The sequence below is a fragment of the Carassius auratus genome, unplaced genomic scaffold (genome assembly GCF_003368295.1).
Source record: "Carassius auratus strain Wakin unplaced genomic scaffold, ASM336829v1 scaf_tig00216062, whole genome shotgun sequence".
In the NCBI taxonomy this organism is placed as follows: Eukaryota; Metazoa; Chordata; class Actinopteri; order Cypriniformes; family Cyprinidae; genus Carassius; species Carassius auratus.
In genome coordinates this window covers 26497-48216 of record NW_020528389.1, presented here as the reverse complement: position 1 = coordinate 48216, position 21720 = coordinate 26497, and the positions used below count along the sequence as shown (strand labels likewise).

General features: G+C 36.4%; 2 protein-coding genes across 2 annotated transcripts; both read right to left on the bottom strand.

The window, feature by feature from the left end:
* Positions 1-209: 209 nt before the first annotated feature.
* On the bottom strand, positions 210-2364 carry LOC113097014 (uncharacterized; the record flags this gene model as incomplete). Its single annotated transcript, XM_026262245.1, has 3 exons — positions 2280-2364; positions 622-936; positions 210-518 (listed from the first exon to the last, which is right to left on the bottom strand). Coding segments are annotated over exons 1-3 (709 nt in total), but the record flags the coding sequence as incomplete, so codon positions are not given.
* A 2427-nt stretch (positions 2365-4791) lies between these two features.
* On the bottom strand, positions 4792-21508 carry LOC113097015 (uncharacterized). The gene is made up of 10 exons (XM_026262246.1): positions 21438-21508; positions 8507-8827; positions 8085-8405; positions 7867-7938; positions 7660-7749; positions 7484-7534; positions 5792-5878; positions 5572-5600; positions 5054-5122; positions 4792-4918 (listed from the first exon to the last, which is right to left on the bottom strand). Exons 1-10 carry the CDS (start codon positions 21496-21498, stop codon positions 4799-4801), a joined length of 1221 nt encoding a protein of 406 aa, XP_026118031.1. The 5' UTR covers positions 21499-21508; the 3' UTR covers positions 4792-4798.
* Between the last annotated feature and the right edge of the window lie 212 nt (positions 21509-21720).

The window sequence follows — 21720 nt, the reverse complement described above, 5'->3', positions numbered from 1 at the left end:
TTATATATGCACTTTTATAGAGGAGTAACTGCTGGAGTCAATGCTGTTACTCTTTTAGTTTCATCTGTAAAGATGAACGTTAGTTCAGATGAATAATAGAAGATGACAATCATATTTCAATCACTTAACACAAGATAACTAACATTATCTATCATTATATTAGCACATCTTAGACTCTTCTACATCTGATCATGAGATTGTTTTCTCACCTGAGATCTTGACAGTGTTTGTGGTTGAGGTCTGGACTTGATCTCTGTGATTACCTCCACATCTCCACTCTCTGATTTCATCTTCATTCAGGATTGTTGTCTTCAGAGAGATGATACAGTGGCCTGGAGCTGATATCTGATATCTGGAGTCTGAGTTTGTCAGTTTATCACCAGCCTGATTCACCCAGAACAGATCAATTCGCTCAGAACGGATCCAATCACCACAAGAGACTCCAGCAGATGATGAATATGAATACAACTGACAGGAGAGAGTCAGAGAGAGACCTGCACTGATCTCAGATGAAGAGACTGAAACACAGAATAACACACACATCACACACTTTACAATCATCATGGGAGATTAAATGAAGAATTTGTCCTTTTTAAATTGATCATATAATCATAAAATTACCATGAAGAACATGCAGATAAACAGCAGCATCAGTTCCTTGTTGTTGATCATTCACATATTGTCTGCAGAAGTAAAGTCCACAATCTTCTTTTGTGACGCTCTTGATGTTCAGAGAGCAGTCAGACTCCAGACTCAGTCTCTCATGTCTCTCTGTGTCTGTCGTCTTTCTCCCTCCAGCAAACAGTTCAACTGCTGATGAATAACTGAATCTGTTATAGTTCCATGTAGTTGATTTACAGCCAGGAAGAGCATTATTACAGGGCAGACGGACATCTTTACCAGAACTGATGAACACATGATCCACTTCACTCAGACCTGAAACACAAGAACATATGAGTGATTATTATACTATATATTAATAAATTAAGACATAAAACAGCAGCATAAAAATCTGAAGATTCAGATCATACATTATTTTTTCTTCACTTCATGCAAACAACACACTCTCCAGAATAAACAGTTTGTCTGTATCAGAGAGCTGTTCGAATCACAAACACACTCTTAACATGAAGATAATTCAGCATCAGATGTTTGATTGTGAAAGCGTCTAGTTTCAGTGCGTTCAGGAATAATCCAGTATGTTCTGTTTGTAACAAAATAATAAACTGATCATGTTCAGATGAACTCTTTCTCAGATTAATTCACTAACTGTCTTGAAGAGAAAACACAGATGTCTTTACCTGTGAGAAGTGAAGAGAGAAAGATCAGTCCCAGCAGACACAAGTGACACTTATCAGCCATCTTCTCTTTCTGTCAGTCTTCCTCTTCATTATATTCTCTCAACTCTTTCTTTAAATACTCTCAGCTCTTCCTGTGTTTGTTCACTTCCTCTAATCTACAGACTGAGTGTTTAAATGCTGCTTTATAGTGAGACGATGCCAGTGCTGCTTGACTTTTCTCTTGGTAATATTGATTAAATATTATATTTATCCTATAGAAGACATTTGCATCAGTTTTCTAAATGTTATAAAAGCCAGATGTGGTTTGAAGTCCTCATGGTCTGATTGTAACAGTATGGAGAATGAGTAAAGATTATTAAACCGTTGATAGCTCGAGTGTAATGTTTGTGCCTCTGGAGACCTCTGGGTTTTAAATAAAAGATTACTTTTAAAAATAGACCAACAGGTAAAATCCCACAATAAAGGAGAATCAAAGGAGTTAATGAATAATTGTAGATCATGAGGGGAGTAACACACATAAAAAACTGGCCATATGCTACGATGAGTGATAACAAAACTATATAAAAATAGTATCCTGAAAAGAAACCATTTCAGATAAACGTCTGGCATCTCAGCTTTGTTGTCATTGTTCAATAAAGTCTCATTTTGACTTCAGGGTCTCTGTGTTTCTTGACTGATTCTTCTGAGAGTGAGCCGAGTCTCTCCACGACAAGATCCACTCAAATTCAAGTAGTGTTCACAACTGATATGTTTTTTTGTTCGTTGATGATAATAAAGTAATGTACAGTACACTTGTACTGTAATAAGAACCGTTCCTCAAGATAAACTTGTGGTTGATGTTCAATAGTAACAGCTCAGGCAGGTCGTTCTGCAAACACCTCAACAGATTCAACTTTCTCTGGAGAGCTGAGCACAGACTGATGCTGCTTTTCTGTTGAACTCTGTTCCTCTTATGTTTACTATCTATCTAACCCTTACTATAACCATAAGCACTAACCTGGGTAACACAAGACTTTGACATGACAGAGGTTGTGACACGTTCTTCAGTGAGAAGAGCAAACATGACCCTAGTCTCAGTCTCAGACCGTCAGCTGAACGCTTCAAAACACTTCATGAGTTTCATCATCAGGTTGGTCGAATTATACAGGATTTCTGGGAGACGTGTGTGTCGCGAGACTAATGTGAGCCTGGAGCACAAAAGCAGCCAGAAATAACACTGGTATATTTGAAGCAATAGCCAACGATACAGTGTACGGGTCACAATTATAGATTTTTCTTACATGCCAAAAATCATTAGGCTATTAAGTAAATATTGTTTCACAAAGATATTTGTAAATTATCTACTCTAAATGTATCAACACTTAATTATTGTAAATGTATACGGAGTGTTAATGACTTCATTTGGATAACTTTAAAGGGGATTTTCTCAGTATTTATATTTTCTCCATTGTTGCTTTCACAGTTCTGTAAATGTGTGAGAATAAAAGAAAGACTCCCTGAATGTGTGAGAATTCACCCCCATCAGTCCAAACTGGGATCAGAGATCATCAGTTGTGTGTGGGTTAAGATGCCAGTTCCTCTTCTTTCTTCAAGCGAGTTTCTTTAATAACCTCTGCGGTCAAACACACTGAGTTCTCACAGCCAGCAATAACATGTTTCCAAACATCAACAGTGAGATCACTGCTCTGAAAATATTAGAAAGAGATGTGACGTGCGGCCGAGTATAGAAACCCATACTCAGAATTTATGCTCTTCACCAAAATCATCACAAGTGCTCTCTCACACACACACACACACACACACACACACACACACACACACACCGTGGCAGTGAGCAGACTCTACATGTCACAGTTTTACAGAACACATTCAGGGCTTTTCAGAGATGTCAGATGATTGGCTGTTTCCCGGTGAACACTTTCTCTCTTGGTCAACAAAATGTCTGAAATTAATTTAGTGTCACTCTTATAGAAATATGATCATATTTTGTAATTATCATTTAAATCAAAATTTTACATTGTGTGTCATAAATCAACATCTCAGGAAAATGTTATGGGGTTTTAAATCAAAATATGACTTTGTTATGAAACAAGATGTTGATTTCATAGATGTGCTCATATGAAGAGACTGGGACTAAAAGTATGAGAAACAACAAATGAACAGAGAAACAAATCATATTTCAATATTCTGTGAAATATTATATTTTATTATGAAATCTTGTCAATTATTACTATTTTCACTATACTTTTTTTCATTACATGTTGCCCCAAAAACACTATGTAAATTAGTTTTAGTTTACAGATACATATAAAACTTGTTATGGTCATTTAACACACATTTTGGAGAAAAGAAAAACAATATTGAATCATTCTGTTATAGTTGAAAATCATCTTTTATGCAATCATCTTTTTAACCAAACCAAAGTTAGATAAAAAAAAATATTTCGTCATTTATTTATATATATATATATATATATATATATATAAAAATGTGTGTGTGTGTGTGTGTGTGTGTGTGTGTGTGTGTGTGTTTATATGTGTATGTATGTTTGGCATGTTATGTTTTATTTGTCAATAATAAAACATAATATTACAAACAGCTGCTCAAATGATTCAAACACCAGATAATCAGAGCCTGTCCTCCAACAAAAAACTACCGTATAGGTCATTTGTGCAAGCACCTTATTACGACCTATATTTACATTTTAAAGTTAAGCGTCTGTCATCATGAAATGACGTATAACATGATTAACAATCAAAACGCACGTTTATTTAAATGCAATGGTGTGGGCGGTTTACACCGATCTCACAGTATTTCCCACATATTTTACTAAGTGGCTTATTCGTCCAACCCCAGCCTAAACCCCAGACCTAAACCTAACCCTCACAGAAATCATGCTAAATTATGATTTATTGAGCATATACATTTTCGTGCACATCCGTTCCCTGGGATCGAACCCATGATAGCATGATTACATATCAAGGTATAACGCAATAATCTACCAACTGAGCTACACGAAACGCAAATCACAGTGCAAATAAAAGAGTACAAATCATTAATATGAAAATGACCTTTTGCCGATAGGGGCGCAATTGTAGTAGATGCTCTGATGGGTCGTATTTCAGGGATTTGGACAAACGACCCATACGAGCGTATCTGTTGGAGGACAGGTTGGATTATCATTGCTGTCTCATTGTGATAAACACTTACATCATCATGTAGCTTTGCTGTTCTCATAATTAGTGCAAGCTGACAGTTAATTATCTGTTAATTAGATTCATGTTAATTATATCCTGTTTTTTTTTTTTCAAAGAAATCTAAATCTGGATCACTGGTGCTCTCCGGATCCCTAATAACACAATAATCTGACCAGAATCAGCAATAACTACAAATAAATCAAAGCTGGTTTCTCAACATGTGATATTATCATAATGGCACTGAATGAAACCATCAGGAGTCATGGTTCATATTGCTCTGCTCATGTGGTTTCTGTATAATTATTTGTCTGATTTGTGATGGTTCTTGTTCACAGAGGCATAAAGTTGACTGCAGTTTTCCTGAGCTCCAGCTTTTGTTCCTCTGATGGAAGCGTAAGTCACTTTATCATCACAGCGAACCTGAATCAACATCACAGTCTCTGTTTCAACCCACAGTTATTACAGAATGAGCTTTGAGCTCAATTCAAGACAGATTTATAGAAGAATAAACTAATACAGGTCATGTTGAGGGAAGATAGAGAAGTGTTTGCTCACCTTGTTCTTCTTGGCTCTGTTTTTACTGCGCGCAGTAACTTCAGTATAAGTCACATCATCTGTCTGCTCCTAAACACGAGTGAAAATACATCAGATCAAGCTGTTAAAGACTCATCCATCACTACTGTGTGAAGAAGACTCATTATTTTACTGCTAATGTTTGTCAAATATCTGTAAAAACTTCAGTTTCAGTGAAAATCTATCACACAAACATGAGGTTATGATGAAAGATCAAGTGACATGAAAATGACCACAGTAACTGTCAAATACACAAAAATATGAAAATATACATTAATTACTGAAGATGAATCATATTGTTCACTGTGAGCAGGACGAATGGAAATGTTGATTGTGTCATTGTTTCCTTTATATTTCTTTCTATCTGTGAGCTTTAGATCAGAAACAGTAGAAATACACTAACTTGTCCTGATCTAATGTGAGTAATAAGAGTGTGATATTTCAGAGTCAGTCTTCTGTGGAGCTTATGGTTATTAATAACTCAGATCAACAAAACTCACCACAGAGTCATCAGTCTCTCTTCTGACATCTGAAAAATAATGATATGAGAACAGTTATGATCAAACCGTCTCTAATGAAGATGACAATCAGTTTCTAAAAGAGTCTAGAAGAATCCTAGCGCTGGAATAGAAACATTATTTCTGTTAACTCTATGATTTATCATTTTATCTGAAAAACTTTGCCTGCTGTTACAGAATATGAGAAACTGTAAAAACTCACCATCTCTTTTATTATGAATCAGCCAAAGAATCAGAGCAGGAAGAAGAAGAGCGACCGAAACACCGACAACAATCACAATCACAATCACTGAGAGAGAGACGATAGAGAGACACGACTGTATTACTGTGTTTCACCAAATATAGAGAGATAACAAACTACTAATCAGTGCTTTAAGTGGCCCAAAAGAGGTGCCTGTACTCTATTATAGCCTTTCTTCTTTTTTGATGACTCCCCTCATCCCCGGAGCTAACAACAACTATATTGAAGGGGTTTTATATGCAGCAGTCAACAGACGACCTTATAAAAATAATAAATCCTTTTATTAGTTTGTGGATTAGCTTGAGCTACTGAACATAAATCAAATGTGCAAAAGGATTTTGAAAAAATACCCTTAGAAAGATCTACTGCATTACTTCATCTACAGCGATATCATTGACTTGATTGCAAATTAAAACAGACACTATTTCAACTGAACAGAGATTACATAACTGAATTCAATGATGAACTGCCTTTAACTATCATTTTGCATTATTGAGACACTGTTTTCCAAATGAATGTTGTTCAGTGCTTTGGCGCAATGTATTTTGTTTAAAGCACTATATAAATAAAGGTGATTGATTGATTGATTATCTTGCGTCTGTCCTGCAGCGATATCATTCAGGCTTGGTGCGGAGTCGTCTGATTCTGACCGTGATGTTTTAGTTCTCAGAGTCTGAATCCAGGAGAGCATATTAAGTGTTGTTCACTGTATTTGTATTATTACCGAGCCGAGTGAGCACGGTTCACACACCCTCTCAGGTCACGTTGAGTTGTTACTTACAGCGGCAAAAGTGGCGCACGCTTTTCACTTGTAAAACTCAAGGGTGTATGGGTAATGTAGTCTCTGCTCTCGGTGGGTGAATTAGGAAGCTTGCATTGTGAAGGGCGCTCTGAAGCGCAGGAAAAAGATTAAAACCTCTATTAAAACAGATGTCTAAATGACGTACCGGTACACTAAAAGCACGTTCTGGGCGCACGGAGAGGTGGCGGTACACTCAAGAGCTATATTTGGAAGTGATACTGAGTACCGGTGCGTACCCACTTAAAGCACTGCTACTAATGCAATGATAAATGACACATTTAACAGCATACTTATCCTTATTTATCATACTTGTGATTTTATTGTAAGTTTATTACAGCTGTGCTTGTTCTCTGAGCTGCTGTCCCTTAGTTCAGTAGTTATAAAGTCTACATCATCTCAAAGCTTACAGAAAAATATAAAATATAGTCGATTAAACACTGCAATAGTGTTACAGTATTAATATTTACACTGACGACAGCAAACCACAAAACCAGCGAATCATACTAACTTCAGTTAAAACATGCAGCTGATCATCTGAAGATCATATGTAGTGAAATAATGAATAAAACACAGTTTATCATTGCACATCTGTGTTCACTGCATGAAGAAACAACCAAACCATGAGCTCTGCTCTTCAGCACAATGGATGGAAACCAGAGAAACTTCAGCAGAATAAATCAACATTAGACTCGACTTACAAAACACAAATCAACATTAGACTTGACTAACAAAACACATATAACACTTAATTTTAATTTCTTTGTGAATCTGCTCCTTCAGTTGAACTGATTGAATATTGTCAAGAGTATTCAATAAAACTCACAACAGTGAAAGTAAATCTGTGACTGTACCTTGTGTAGACGTTTCTGCTGGAGTCAATGCTGTTACTCTTTTAGTTTGATCTGTAAAGATGACATTAGCTCAGATTCATCATAGAACATGACGATCATATTTTAGTTAACACACAAGATACCTCTAATATAACACAATGTAAAGTACTGATGTGAGAAAGTCACTGATGCTGTACCTTCAGTTTCGTGTGTGTTTGTAGTTGAGCGATGCTGAGAGTTTGTGCTGTAGACTGGAATCAGTGCTGAATGAGATAAATCAGCTTGATCTGTAAAGATGAATGTTAGTTCAGATTCATCATACTGTTGAACATGACAGTCATGTTTTATTTAGTTAACACACAAGATAACTCTTCACTGATGTGAGAAAGTCACTGATGCTGTACCTTCAGTGTCATCTGTGTTTGTAGTTGAGCGATGCTGAGAGTTTGTGACTGCTGTCGTTGAATCAGCTTGATCTGTAAAGATGATGTTAGTTCAGATTCATCATATAACATGACAATCATATTTCAATCACTTAACACAAAATGACTCTAACATTATCTATCATTATATTAGCACATCTAAGACTCTTCTACATCTGATCATGAGATTGTTTTCTCACCTGAGATCTTGACAGTGTATGAGACTGAGGTCTTGACTTGATCTCTCTGAGTAATATTACATCTCCACTCTCTGATTTCATCTTCATTCAGGATTGTTGTCTTCAGAGAGATGATACAGTGACCTGGAGCTGATATCTGATATCTGGAGTCTGAGTTTGTCAGTTTTACACCAGCCTGATTCACCCAGAACAGATCAATTCCCTCAGAACGGATCCAAGCATCACAAGAGACTCGAGCAGATGATGAATATGAATACAACTGACAGAAGAGAGTCAGAGAGAGACCTGCACTGATCTCAGTCTGTGACGGTGATGAATAGACTGAAACACAGAATAAAACACACATCTGACAATTCAATCATCACGAGAAGTTAAATGAAGAATTTGCCCTTTTTAAACTGACCACATAATCATTAAATTACCATGAAGAACATGCAGATAAACACGAGCATCAGTTCCTTGTTGTTGATCATTCTCTGTCCATTGTTGGCAGATGTAAAGTCCACAATCTTCTTTTGTGACTCTCTTGATGTTCAGAGAGCAGTCAGACTCCAGACTCAGTCTCTCATGTCTCTCTGTGTCTGTCTTCTTTCTCCCTCCAGCAAACAGTTCAACTGCTGATGAATCTCTGAATCTGTTATTATAGATCCATGTAGTTGATTTACAGTCAGGAAGAGCATTATTACAGGGCAGACGGACATCTTCACCAGAACTGATGAACACATGATCCACTCCACTGAGACCTGAAACACAAGAACACATGAGTGATTATTATGATATATTAATAAAATAAGACATAAAACACAGCAGCATAAAAATCTGAAGATTCAGATCATACATTATTTTTTCTTCACTTGATGCAAACAACACACTCTCCAGAATAAACAGTTTGTCTGTATCAGAGAGCTGTTCGAATCACAAACACACTCTTAACATGAAGATAATTCAGCATCAGATGTTTGAGTGTGAAAGCGTCTAGTTTCAGTGCGTTCAGGAATAATCCAGTATGTTCTGTTTGTAACACAATAATACACTGATCATGTTCAGATGAACTCTTTCTCAGATTAATTCACTAACTGTCTTGAAGAGAAAACACAGATGTCTTTACCTGTGAGAAGTGAAGAGAGAAAGATCAGTCCCAGCAAGTGCTCTGAACTGATGGAGAAGAGCTGCTTTACATCGTTCATCAGTGTGAGAACTGCACATTAAGCACAACTGCTCTGAACCCGAACTAAAGGCTATTCTGTGTTAGTTTCTCACCTTTCTTTCAGTCGTTAGTAAGTTATTAATGATAAAACTTAGTTTTTAAAGTATTTTTAAACGATTAGCATCAACTCTAGCTTGGTCAAACAGAAAGTCTTCACACACACAACATGAGCGTCTTTATATTCATATCATCAGCATCAAATATGCCATTTATATATATATATATATATATATATATATATATATATATATATATATATATATATATATATATATATATATATATACAGTGGGGACCGAAAGTTTGTGCACCCCTTGCAGAATCTGTGAAAATAGGAGTAATTTTCAAAAAATAAGAGAGATCATACTAAATGCATGTTATTTTTTATTTAGTACTGTCCTGAGTAAGATACTGCACATAAAATATTTTAACATTTATTCCACAAGATAAAAAAAATGCTGAAATTATTAAAATAACCCTACTCAAAAGTTTGGGAACTCTTGGTTCTTAGTACTGTGTTCTGTTACCTGATGATCCTCGACTGTCTTTCTGTTTTGTGATGGTTGTGCAAAACTTTTGGAATTTGAAGGTAAATTGTACTTAATTTGTGTACCGGAAACATACAAGTATCTTCTGTTGCTTACGAAGGGCAGAACTAAATGGAAAAAAATTATATTTCAACAAAATAAGACAAATTTTCATTGTGTTCAAAAGTTTTCACCCCCCAGCTCTTAATGCACCATGTTTCCTTCTGGAGCATCAGTGAATGTTTGAATCTTTTTAAATAGTTGTGTTTGAGTCCCTCAAATGTCCTCAGTGTGATAAGGGTTATCTCAAAATCATAAAGTCACTGCTGGAAAGGGTTCAAATATGCAAAGATGCTGGAAAACTGAAGAATCTGCAGGACCTTAACGATTTTTCTGAAGAACGCTGCTCAGTTTAACTGTTCATAACAAACAAGGGACTCATGCACAACCATCACAAAACAGAAAGACAGCCGTGGATCATCAGGTAACAGAACACAGTATTAAGAACCAAGGGTTCCCAAACTTTTGAGTAGGGTTATTTTAATAATTTCAGCATTTTTTTTGTCTTGTGGATTAAATGTTAATATCTTTTATGCACAATATCTTACTCAGGACAGTACTAAATAAAATATAACATGCATTAAGTATGATCGCTCTTATTTTTTGAAAATTAATCATATTTTCACAGATTCTGCAAGGGGTGCTGAAACTTTCGAGCCCCAAGATCTGCAAGGGGTGCTGAAACTTTCGAGCCCCACTATATATATATATATATATATATATATATATATATATATATATATATATATAGTACAGACCAAAAGTTTGAACACACCTTCTCATTCAAAGAGTTGTCTTTATTTTCATGACCTGGTCTCCACAGTCACCGGACCTGAACCCAATCGAGATGGTTTAGGGGAGAGCTGGACCGTAGACAGAAGGAAAAAGGGCCAACAAGTGCTAAGCTTGAAGCTTGAAGCTCATCAAGAGAATGGCAAGAGTGTGCAAAGCAGTAATCAAAGCACAAGGTGGCTACTTTGAAGAACCTAGAATATGACATATTTTCAGTAGTTTCACACTTTATTGTTATGTATATAATTCCATATATAATTCCACATGTGTTAATTCATAGTTTTGATGCCTTCAGTGTGACTGTACAATTTTCATATTCATGAAAATAAAGAGAACTCTTGACCAAACTTTTGGTTCGTACTATATATATATATATATATGTATACATAGTTTAAAAGAAAATCTATAAATCCTACATAAATATGAAAATGAAGACCTGATACTAAAGCACAAATACAATGTGGAACGAGAACTCATTCACACTTTTTTTGTTAATTTTATTGTTTGGTTAATCTCTTTTTCCTTCTACTTGTTTCATGTCTGTTTCAGTTTTTCTATAACCAATTCTCACTATGTGTTTCCAGATCCCTACTATCACTACCACTATCAAACCACACATCACACAATGTAGCCAGTGCAATCTTAACAACCTGCACACTTTGCCTATGTTTGCTAATACACTACTTTCTTTTCCTATTCAGTCTGCTGTAAACAAAGCAGATTTCATTACTTCTATTATTAGTCATTCAAAGCTTCATCTCATGGCCCTGACAGAGACCTGGATCAAACCAGAGGACACTGCTTCACCTGCAGCACTCTCCAATAATTTCTCATTTTCCCACTCCCCCCGTTTAACTGGAAGAGGTGGAGGGACTGGTCTGCTCCTCTCTAATGATTGGAAATTTAATCCTTCTTAACCTCAACATGGTCCCTGACACATCACTTACCCCTCCACATATCATCTGTTGATGCTAACAGTGCTACTGATACTTTCTGCTCCACTCTTACATCTTGTTTAGACACTGTTTGCCCCTTATCTTCCAGGCCAGCCCGTAACACCCCTTCTGCCCCTTTGGTTATCTGATGTTCTACGTGAACACCGTTCTAAGCTTCACTCCTATCTTCTCTGTTAAAGTCTCCACTGCTAAAATGACATACTACCATAACAAAATTAACAATTCATCTAACTCTCGCATGCTTTTTGAAACATTTTCCTCACTTCTTTGTCCTCCTCCTCCTCCTCCTGCTTTATGTCTAATAGCTGACAACTTTTCCACGTTTTTCATTTATAAAATCAACCCATCTCTTTTAGAGAACTACAGACCAGTTTCCCTTCTTCCTTTTATTGCAAAAACACTTGAGACCACTTCTCTTCTCTGTCTACATGGCATCATTAGGTTCTGTCATTCAGAAACATGGCTTTTCATACCACTGCTGATGCTAGCTATTCGCATCTCAGCTTGTCTAACAGACATTTCTTGCTGGATGATGGACCATCACCTTCAACTCAACCTCCCCAAGACAGAACTGCTTGTGATTCCAGCAAACCCATCGTTCAATCACAATTTCACCATCAAGTTAGGCACATCAACCATAACTCCTTCAAAAACAGCTAGAAGCCTTGGAGTTATGATTGATGATCAGCTGACTTTCTCAGACCACATTGCTAAAACTGTCCGATCCTGCAGATTTGCTTTATTCAACATCAAGAAGATCAAGCCCTTTCTTTCAGAACATGCTGCACAACTCCTTGTTCAAGCTCTTGTTCTGTCCAGGCTGGACTATTGCAATGCTCTCTCTGCAGGTCTTCTAGCCAATTCTATCAAACCTTTACAAATAATTCAGAATGCAGCAGCAAGATTAATTTTTAATGAACCAATAAGAATATACGTCACACCTCTGTTTATCAATTTGCACTAGCTTCCAATAGCTGCTCACATCAAATTCAATGCATTGATGTTTGACTACAAAACCACCACTGGCTCTGCACCCATTTACCTAAATTTGTTACTTCAGACTTATGTGCCCTCTAGAAGCTTGCGTTCTGCACACACACATACACACACACACACACACACACACATAAGATCTCTAACACTAGCTTGCTCTATTCTTTTACTATTCTACTATTCTTTCTTTTTGTTATATTATTTAAAATCCCATGCTACGTGTACTGTGGTAACCTAACTGAGACTTGTTATAGCACTTATATATTGCTTTTTTGGTTGTTTTTGATTCCTTTCACTGTTCTCATTTGTTAGTCGCTTTGGATAAAAGCATCTCCTAAATGAATGAATGTAAATGTAGATTGAAAAAAATATGTGCCTGCAATCAAGATTTAGTGACAAATTGTTTGGTGTTTCTGCAAATTTATGTGGCATTATTGCAAAAGCGGGCACTTCAAAATACCTCAATTAACAAAAACTAACTAATCTTTGAGAAAATTTGTTTTTAATGTATATTATAATGTTTCAAGATATATTTACAAAATATATATCAGAAAAGTTGTGAGAGGAGCAGTTAACCATTGAGCGTGTAATCAGTCGATGACTAGAAGTTATGAAGATATGTACAGCGTGCATTAACTTGTTTGAAGGTGGTTCTTCTCAAAATTGACAGCGATGTGTTCATGACACTAACGTTAACCATTCAACTTCGAATTGATTCCGTAATCTTTCGGTAACGGTTGGCTAACTTTATGTTCGTCAGCGCATGATGATGTTTTGATTCAGACTGCACAAAGAGAAGAGGAGAAGATATACGGGTCCGTTGTGAATGTGTCTGTGAGAGCAAATATAGTGTAGTTACAGTAACTACAGTAGCTGCGTCAGAAATGATTAAACCAAGATTCAAGATTCAAGATTCAAGATTCAAGATTTTTATTCGTCACATACAAAATTATATATAGCATATATAACCAGCAGTGAAATGTGAGTCAGGTCCGCTCCATGGACAGTGCAATTATTAAAGAAAACAACACAGATGAAAATATACATAAATAAAGCTATGTAGAAATGAAATAAAAGTAAACAATAAAAATATAAGAATAAAATATAAAAAATGTATATTGTAGAATTAAATATAGAACGCAAAATAATGTGCATGAGTGTAAACTGTAGTCTTAAATATTAAGATGTACAGGAATGTACATGAAGCAAATGTGCAAAACAGGGCGACACTGTCAGTGTGTCTATGTGAGGTAGTGAATATAGTAAAAAGATAAAGTGAACATTAAGTGGAGGCATGAGGATGTTAAGAAGCTGGTTTAGAGTTTAAGAGCCTGATGGCCTGGGGGAAGAAACTCCTCCTGAGTCTCTCAGTTTTTGCCATCAGGCTACGGAAGCGCTTACCAGATGGCAGCAAAGTGAAAATATGATTACTGGGGTGGGTGGAGTCTTTGATGATTTTTGCAGCTCTACTTCTGCAGCGTTTGAGGTAGATGTCCTGCAGAGAGGGGAGAGCAGACCCTGAAATGCGCTCAGCTAAGCGCACAACTCTCTGCAGGGCTTTGCAGTCTTGGCTGGAGCTGTTCCCATACCACACTGAGATGGGGACATGTAAATAAATATGAGCTGAACACGCGCTTTTTTCTTTTTTTTTTTTCTTTTTTACAGATTGTTTCAAAGCAGCTTTACAGACATAACAGGAAAATGTTGTAATAATATTGTTAAATATAAGTAGGTAATAGGTCATACCTATTGCTTGACAACTAATATATATATATATATATATATATATATATATATATATATATATATACACATTTCTCATTTTTGCCTATGTCGGAGATCCCTGTTTATTATTATTATAATTCTAATGATGACATGAGTAATGATACATGGTGATAGTATTATTATATATATATAATATTATATATATATATATATTTGATCATTAAAAAATATATACTTGATGTGCAATTGTTTAGTCATTGAGACTGTAATCTAAGGCTTCTTTTAAACATAAATTCCTTCTGGAAAATGGTTTATACAGCCCACATACATAGAACAGGCAGATATTTTGCTATTAATTGTTGTGTAAGTGCAGTTTATAGGAAATGGGTCTAATATCCAGTTTATTTTCAAAATCAAAATATCGGCTTATAAATGAGCTCTTTTCGAGTTAATATCAGCATCAGCCACCAAAAATCCATATCGGTCGGGCTCTATTAAAAACACATCTTATCAATTTTACTTTGTCGGAACAGCAGCTATGCTAATGATGTCTCTATTTGTTTCTCTTTTTCTCTAGGATTTATATCCCGTGGTAACTAGGATTTACACAAGCTCCAGTCTGGATCCAGAACACCTGAGAAGAGATGATGCTGACCCTCAGAGGACCCCAGATGATGCTAACACTGAATCAACAAACAGAACTAACAAATATTGCTACAAGTTTTAATGCTTATAATAATTGCTGTTAATAATATTCATTGTATGGCTGACTACGTCTTTTATTAATTTTTCAGAAAAATCCTGTCATTCGCAAACAAACTGACAGTTTTTTATCCAGAGAAAAAGAGAAACAAATAGAGACATCATTAGCATAGTTGCTGTTCTGACAAACTAAAATTGATGAGAGGTGTTTTTAATAGAGCCCGACCGATATGGATTTTTGGTGGCCTATGCCAATGCCGATATTAACTCGAAGAGAGCCAGTTTATAAGCCGATATTTTGATTTTGAAAATAAACTGGATATTAGACCCATTTCCTGTAAACTGCACTTACACAACATTCAATAGCAAAATATCTGCCTGTTTTATGTATGTGGGCTGCAAAACATAGAAACAAGTAGAGACATCATTAGCATAGCTGCTGTTCCGACAAAGTAAAATTAATTAGTTTAACCCAAGCTAAAGAATAAGAATGCGCATTTGATCAGATACAACTACACTCACAATTTATGAGATGCATTATTAAAATGCTTAGCGAAAGAGATGCGTTTTTAATCTAGATTTAAATAAAGAGAGTGTGTCTGAACCCTGAACATTATCAGGAAGGCTATTCCAGAGTTTGGGAGCCAAATGTGAGAAAGCTCTACCTCCTTTAGTGGACTTTGCTATCCTAGGAACTACCAAAAGTACAGCATTTTGTGACCTTAGGGAGCGTGATGGGTTGTAACGTGGTAGAAGGCTAGTTAGGTACGCAGGAGCTAAACCATTTAGGGCCTTATAGGTAAGTAATGATAATTTGTAACTGATACGGAACTTAATAGGTAGCCAGTGCAGAGACTATAAAATTGGGGTAATATGATCACATTTCTTGACCTGGTAAGGACTCTAGCTGCTGCATTTTGGACGACCTGTAGCTTGTTTATTGACGAAGCAGGACAACCACCTAGAAGTGCATTACAATAGTCCAGTCTAGAGGTCATGAATGCATGAACTAGCTTTTCTGCATCAGAAACAGATAACATGTTTCGTAGCTTGGCAATGTTTCTAAGATGGAAGAATGTAGTTTTTGTAACATGGGAAATATGATTTTCAAAAGACAAATTGCTGTCTAATATAACACTCAGATTTCTGACTTTAGAGGAAGTAACAGTACATCCGTCTAGTTGCAAATTGTAATCTACAAGATTCTGTGTAGTGTTTTCTGGTTCACTAAATAATATCTCTCTCATATCCGAATTTAATTGAAAATTATTTGTCATCCAATCTTTTACATTTTTATCATACTCTGTTAGTAAAATCATTTAGAAGTTTCATTTGGTCTCATTGAGATATATAGCTGAGTATCATCAGCATAACAGTGGAAATTTTTTCTCTAACATTTTTCAATTTGATAGGGACAACAGCTTCTATTAGAGAAAATAGTGCCCATGTTGCCAGTCATTTCATCTAGTTCATATATATTTTGGGTACAGATAGCAGTTGAGGTAGATCAGGCAGGTTATTTGTAAATTTGTCTTTGGTGGCTGGAACAATAGTTCTGCCCAGACGGTAACGCTGAGACAAATAGTTAATATCGGTTATACGCAGCATGCACGATACAAGGAAATGGTGTGTAACATCATCACTTTGAGATATGATATCTATATCAGCAAGATTGTTTCCATTTGATATAATTAAATATGAATAAATTGTATGATTAAAACGATGAGTGAGCCCGGTGACATTTTGCTTGACTCCAAAAGAGTTTATTAGGTCAGTAAACGCAAGTCCTACAGAGTAGCCAGAGCAAGAGAAACAATGGATTTATTTAGCATATCTGACAGTGTAACATTAAGCAGAAGTATTTCGAATGAGTTAAACCCGTATCCTGTTTTCTGGGTAACACTGAGAATATCACTATATATTGTTGCAACACCTCCGCCACGAACAGTCTGACGGGTTACATAGAGACTACTGAACAAGGCAGAAAACGAGAGCATGAACAAAACACAAGCCAGTACACATGCTGCTGCTTCAACAGACACACATCAGCATGAAGACAAATATGTGCTGCTCAGAGACGTCTTTAAGATCCTTGAAAGTTTCCACACTGTATTTCATGACATGACAACATTGAGCACATGCTGGAGGAGAACAGAATTAGCTGCTGCAAATCTGTCAAACTGACCATCTGATGAAGACATGAGGATGAGAAACTTCTCATGATACTCAAGACTCTCTCAACCAGTCCCACACTCCTCGAATTCATGATTTTAAGTTTCAGGAGAAAATCTGCTCACTGCTGTCTCCACACTTCCATCAGTAAACATCTACAGCTCATTTATTTGATGTATTTCTGCAGATGATTATGATAATAGTGATTATGGGATCATCATATTCCATATACGGTTTTACAGAAATGTTTTGCATCTAGTGCAGAGTCAAGATCTACTTACAATCTTGAGATGGTTGACAGCCGTTCTACTTTCATAACTAAAATAGAGTATTAATTATAGCTGCTGTAGTGTTTCAGATCTGTGATCTCACTGTTGAGGTTTGGAAACATGCGAGTTAGACCGCAGGAAAGCAGAGATCATCTCTGAACCCAGTTTAGACATACTGTGAATTCTGAATCATTCTGATGATAGTTTCTTTTCTTTCTCTCAGTGAGCTTCTGTATGCCACTAAACTCCTTTCAGTTAACAATGGAATGACGATATGTAATCATCCAATCATGGGTTTGATCCCAGAGAACACACGTGCTCATAAAATGTATACGCTCTATAAATCATAATTTTGCATGATTTCTGTTGGGGAGTTAAGGTGTGTTTCGGTGTGGTCATTCGAGTGAATAAGCCACCTTGTAAAATATGTACGAATTACTGTGAGATCGGTATAAAAAGTTTTTACAGATGCAACACGATACTGTCATTATTTTTATGCCCGCTAGAGGCCGCTCTAAATAAAACATAAATATAGGTCATAATAAGGAGGACAGGGGTACAGTAATAATTGGGCTATTTATTTAAATTGTTCTAGATTCCTGTCAATTTAATTCTAATTTAATTCTAATTCCTTTTAATTTGGGAAGTCGTGGCTTAGTGGTTAGAGAGTTTGACTCTTAATCCTTAGGTTGTGGGTTCTAGTCTCGGTCCGGCAATACCACGACTGAGGTGCCCTTGACCTAGGCACCGCAGCATAAATGATGCCCACTGCTCTGGGTGTGTGTTCACAGTGTGGGTGGTTGCACTTTGGATGGGCGCAAAGGACACATTCTTGGCTGTATGTCATTTTATAAAATTTATTGTAGGAGAAAATTTATTTTGTTTAAGAGATTAATTGTTTGTTTGCTTGTTCATAAATTCTATGAATGTATTTTATCTCTTTAATAGTATTTACCCAAAACATGTTGGGCCCTATAATACACCCGGCACAATGGCGATGCAAAGCACAGCACAAGTGTGAATACTTGTTTCAGTCTAGCTCCATTACCATTTTCTCGTTCAGCGCCACAGCGTTTAATTAGCTAATGCATTTGCGCTCATTTTTGCACCCATGGTTATGCTGGTCTAAAAAAAGAGGTGTGTTCAGGCACATTGGTGGCACATTGCTATTTTAAGGAGCTGAAAAAAAACAGCTCAAACCTGCTCTAATATCTGGCAAAAAAAATGTTATTTGTTATTTAAAGAGCGTATCACTGATCATAATCTAGATGTGCTCTGTTTGGCAGAAACCTGGCTAAAACCTGATGATTAAATTATTTTAAATGAGTCCACCACACAAGATTACTGTTATGAACATGAGCCACGTCTAAAAAGTAAAGGGGGAGGTGTTGCTTCAATTTATAACAACGTTTTCAGGATTTCTAAGAGGGCAGGCTTCAAGTATAACTCCTTAAAGAGGTGCTTCCAGAAGTCATAGGTCCTCTTCTGACTATTATTAATTCCTCATTGTCATTAGGATATGTCCCCAAAACCTTCAAACTGGCTGTTATTAAGCCTCTCATCAAAAAACCACAACTTGACCTCAAAGAACTTTTTAATTATAGACCAATCTCGAATCTCCCTTATTAGAGAAAAATGGTATATGTGAGGATTTCCTGTCAGGATTTAGACCGTATCATAGTACTGAGACTGCTCTACTTAAAATTACAAATGATCTGCTCTTATCAACTGAATGTGGATTTATCTCTCTGTTAGTTTTATTGGATCTTAGTGCTGCGTTTGACACAATTGACCACACCATTGTTTTTGTATAGACTTGAACACTTTGTTGGCATCAGTGGAAGTGCATTAGCATGGTTTAACCCTCTGAGGTCTAAGGGTATTTTGGGGGGCTGGAGAAGTTTTGTAATTCCCTGACATTTGTGCTTTTTTCAGTTGCTTATAAACATCTAAATGGCTCAAGTCTAATATCACTGTAATCAGCACAAACTGGGCCATAATAATATGTAGTCATAATATCATTGATCATTGTTCTCACAAAAAATATTTTCTCATAACATGAGATCTGCTGTTTAGTTTAAGGATGAATCATTGTGCAAGTCATTAGGTGCTTCCACTACCATACAAATATGTCTATATTCATATCATTTTTGGTAAAATAACATCTGCGTAATAACTATGGAATTTCGGAGTTTATCTCCATTAATTAATTAATTAATTAATTAATTAATTAATTAGAGTAGCATATTTCATGTAACTGTGTATATTAAACTGAAAACAGAGTTTAAAATCGTTGATTACTTCATTACCTTTATCTCTCCTGGAGAAGAGTTTGTACACATGGTCTAGATTGTTGTACAGTGCACAGATATTTATGGCAAGTTCATTTTTTATAATAATTTTCTAGCCTTATCGTCAAATCGTGGGAAGTCGTGGCCTTATGGTTAGAGAGTCGGACTCCCAATCGAAAGGTTGTTAGTTTGAGTCCCGGGCCGGCAGGAATTGTAGGTGGGGGGAGTGCATGTACAGTTCTCTCTCCACCTTCAATACGACTTAGGTGCCCTTGAGCAAGGCACTGAACCCCCAACTGCTCCCCGGGCGCCGCTGCGTGAATGGCTGCCCACTGCTCTAGGTGTGTGTTCACAGTGTGTGTGTTCACTGCTCTGTGTGTGTGCACTTCGGATGGGTTAAATGCAGAGCACGAATTCTGAGTATGGGTCACCATACTTGGCTGAATGTCACGTCCCTTCACTACACAAATGACTACAGCCCCATTGACTCCCTCTGCCAATGCATTGATTAAATTAATAGTTGGATGTGCCAGAACTTTCTTCAGTTAAAAAAGGAAAAAACTGAAGTCATTGCATTTGGAAACAAAGAAGTGTTCAAGGTGAATGCATACCTTGACTCTAAGGGTCAAACAACTGAAAATCAAGTCAGGAATCTTGGTGTGATTCTGGCGACAGACCTTAGTTTCAGTAGTCATGTCAAAGCAGTAACTAAATCAGCATACTATCATTTAAAAAACATTGCAAGAATTAGATGTTTTGTTTCCAGCCAAGACTTGGAGAAACTTGTTCATGCCTTTATCACCAGCAGGGTGGACTATTGTAATGGGCTCCTCACCGGCCTTCCCAAAAAGACCATTAGACAGCTGCAGCTCATCCAGAACGCTGCTGCCAGGATTCTGACTAGAGCCAGAAAATCTGAGCATATCACACCAGTCCTCAGGTCCTTACACTGGCTTCCAGTTACATTTAGGATTGATTTTAAAGTACTTTTACTCATATATAAGCCACTAAATGACCCAAAACCAAAATAATATAATGCAGATATGTTCACTGAATATAAACCTAACAAAGCACTCAGATCACTAAGTTCAAATCAGTTAGAAATACCAAGGGTTCACACAAAACAAGGGGAGTCCTCCTTTAGTTACTTTGCCGCCCACAGTTGGAATCAGCTTCCAGAAGAGATCAGATGTGCTAAAACACTAGTCACATTTAAATCTAGACTCAAATCTGTTAAGCTACACTTACTGAATAAGCACTGTGCAATGTCCGAACTAATTGCACTGTATTTTACGTATTCACTGTATTTTATGTAAAATCATTTCCTATTTCTAATTTATTTTAAATAAGTCAGTTTTTTTAAACATTTCCAAAGTATTGCTTGTTTTTATTTTTGTATTATTTGTTCCATGACTATTTTACTTTTTTTATGTTAAGAACTTTCAATTACCATTGTGTACGAAATGTGGTATATAAATAAACTTGCCTTGCCTTGCCTATAAATCCTTGTATGTATGGAAAATTGCGTATGCATATTTCTATGGCCATTTTGTGCATACACAACATTTATAAACGATTTATAAACTGATCATGTTCAAATCAACTCTTTCTCAGATTAATTCACTGACTGTCTTGAAGAAAAATCACAAATGTCTTTACCTGTGAGAAGTGAAGAGAGAAAGGTGAGTCCCAGCAGACACAAGTGACACTTATCAGCCATCTTCTCTTTCTGTCAGTCTTCCTCTTTATTATATTCTCTCAACCCTTTCTTTAAATACTCTCAGCTCTTCCTGTGTGTGTTCACTTCCTCTGATCTACAGACTGAGTGTTGAAATCCTGCTTTATAGTGAGATGAAGACATTTGCATAAGTTTTCTAAATGTTCTAAAAGCCAGATGTGTTTTGAAGGCCTCATGGTCTGATTGTAACAGTATGGAGGATGA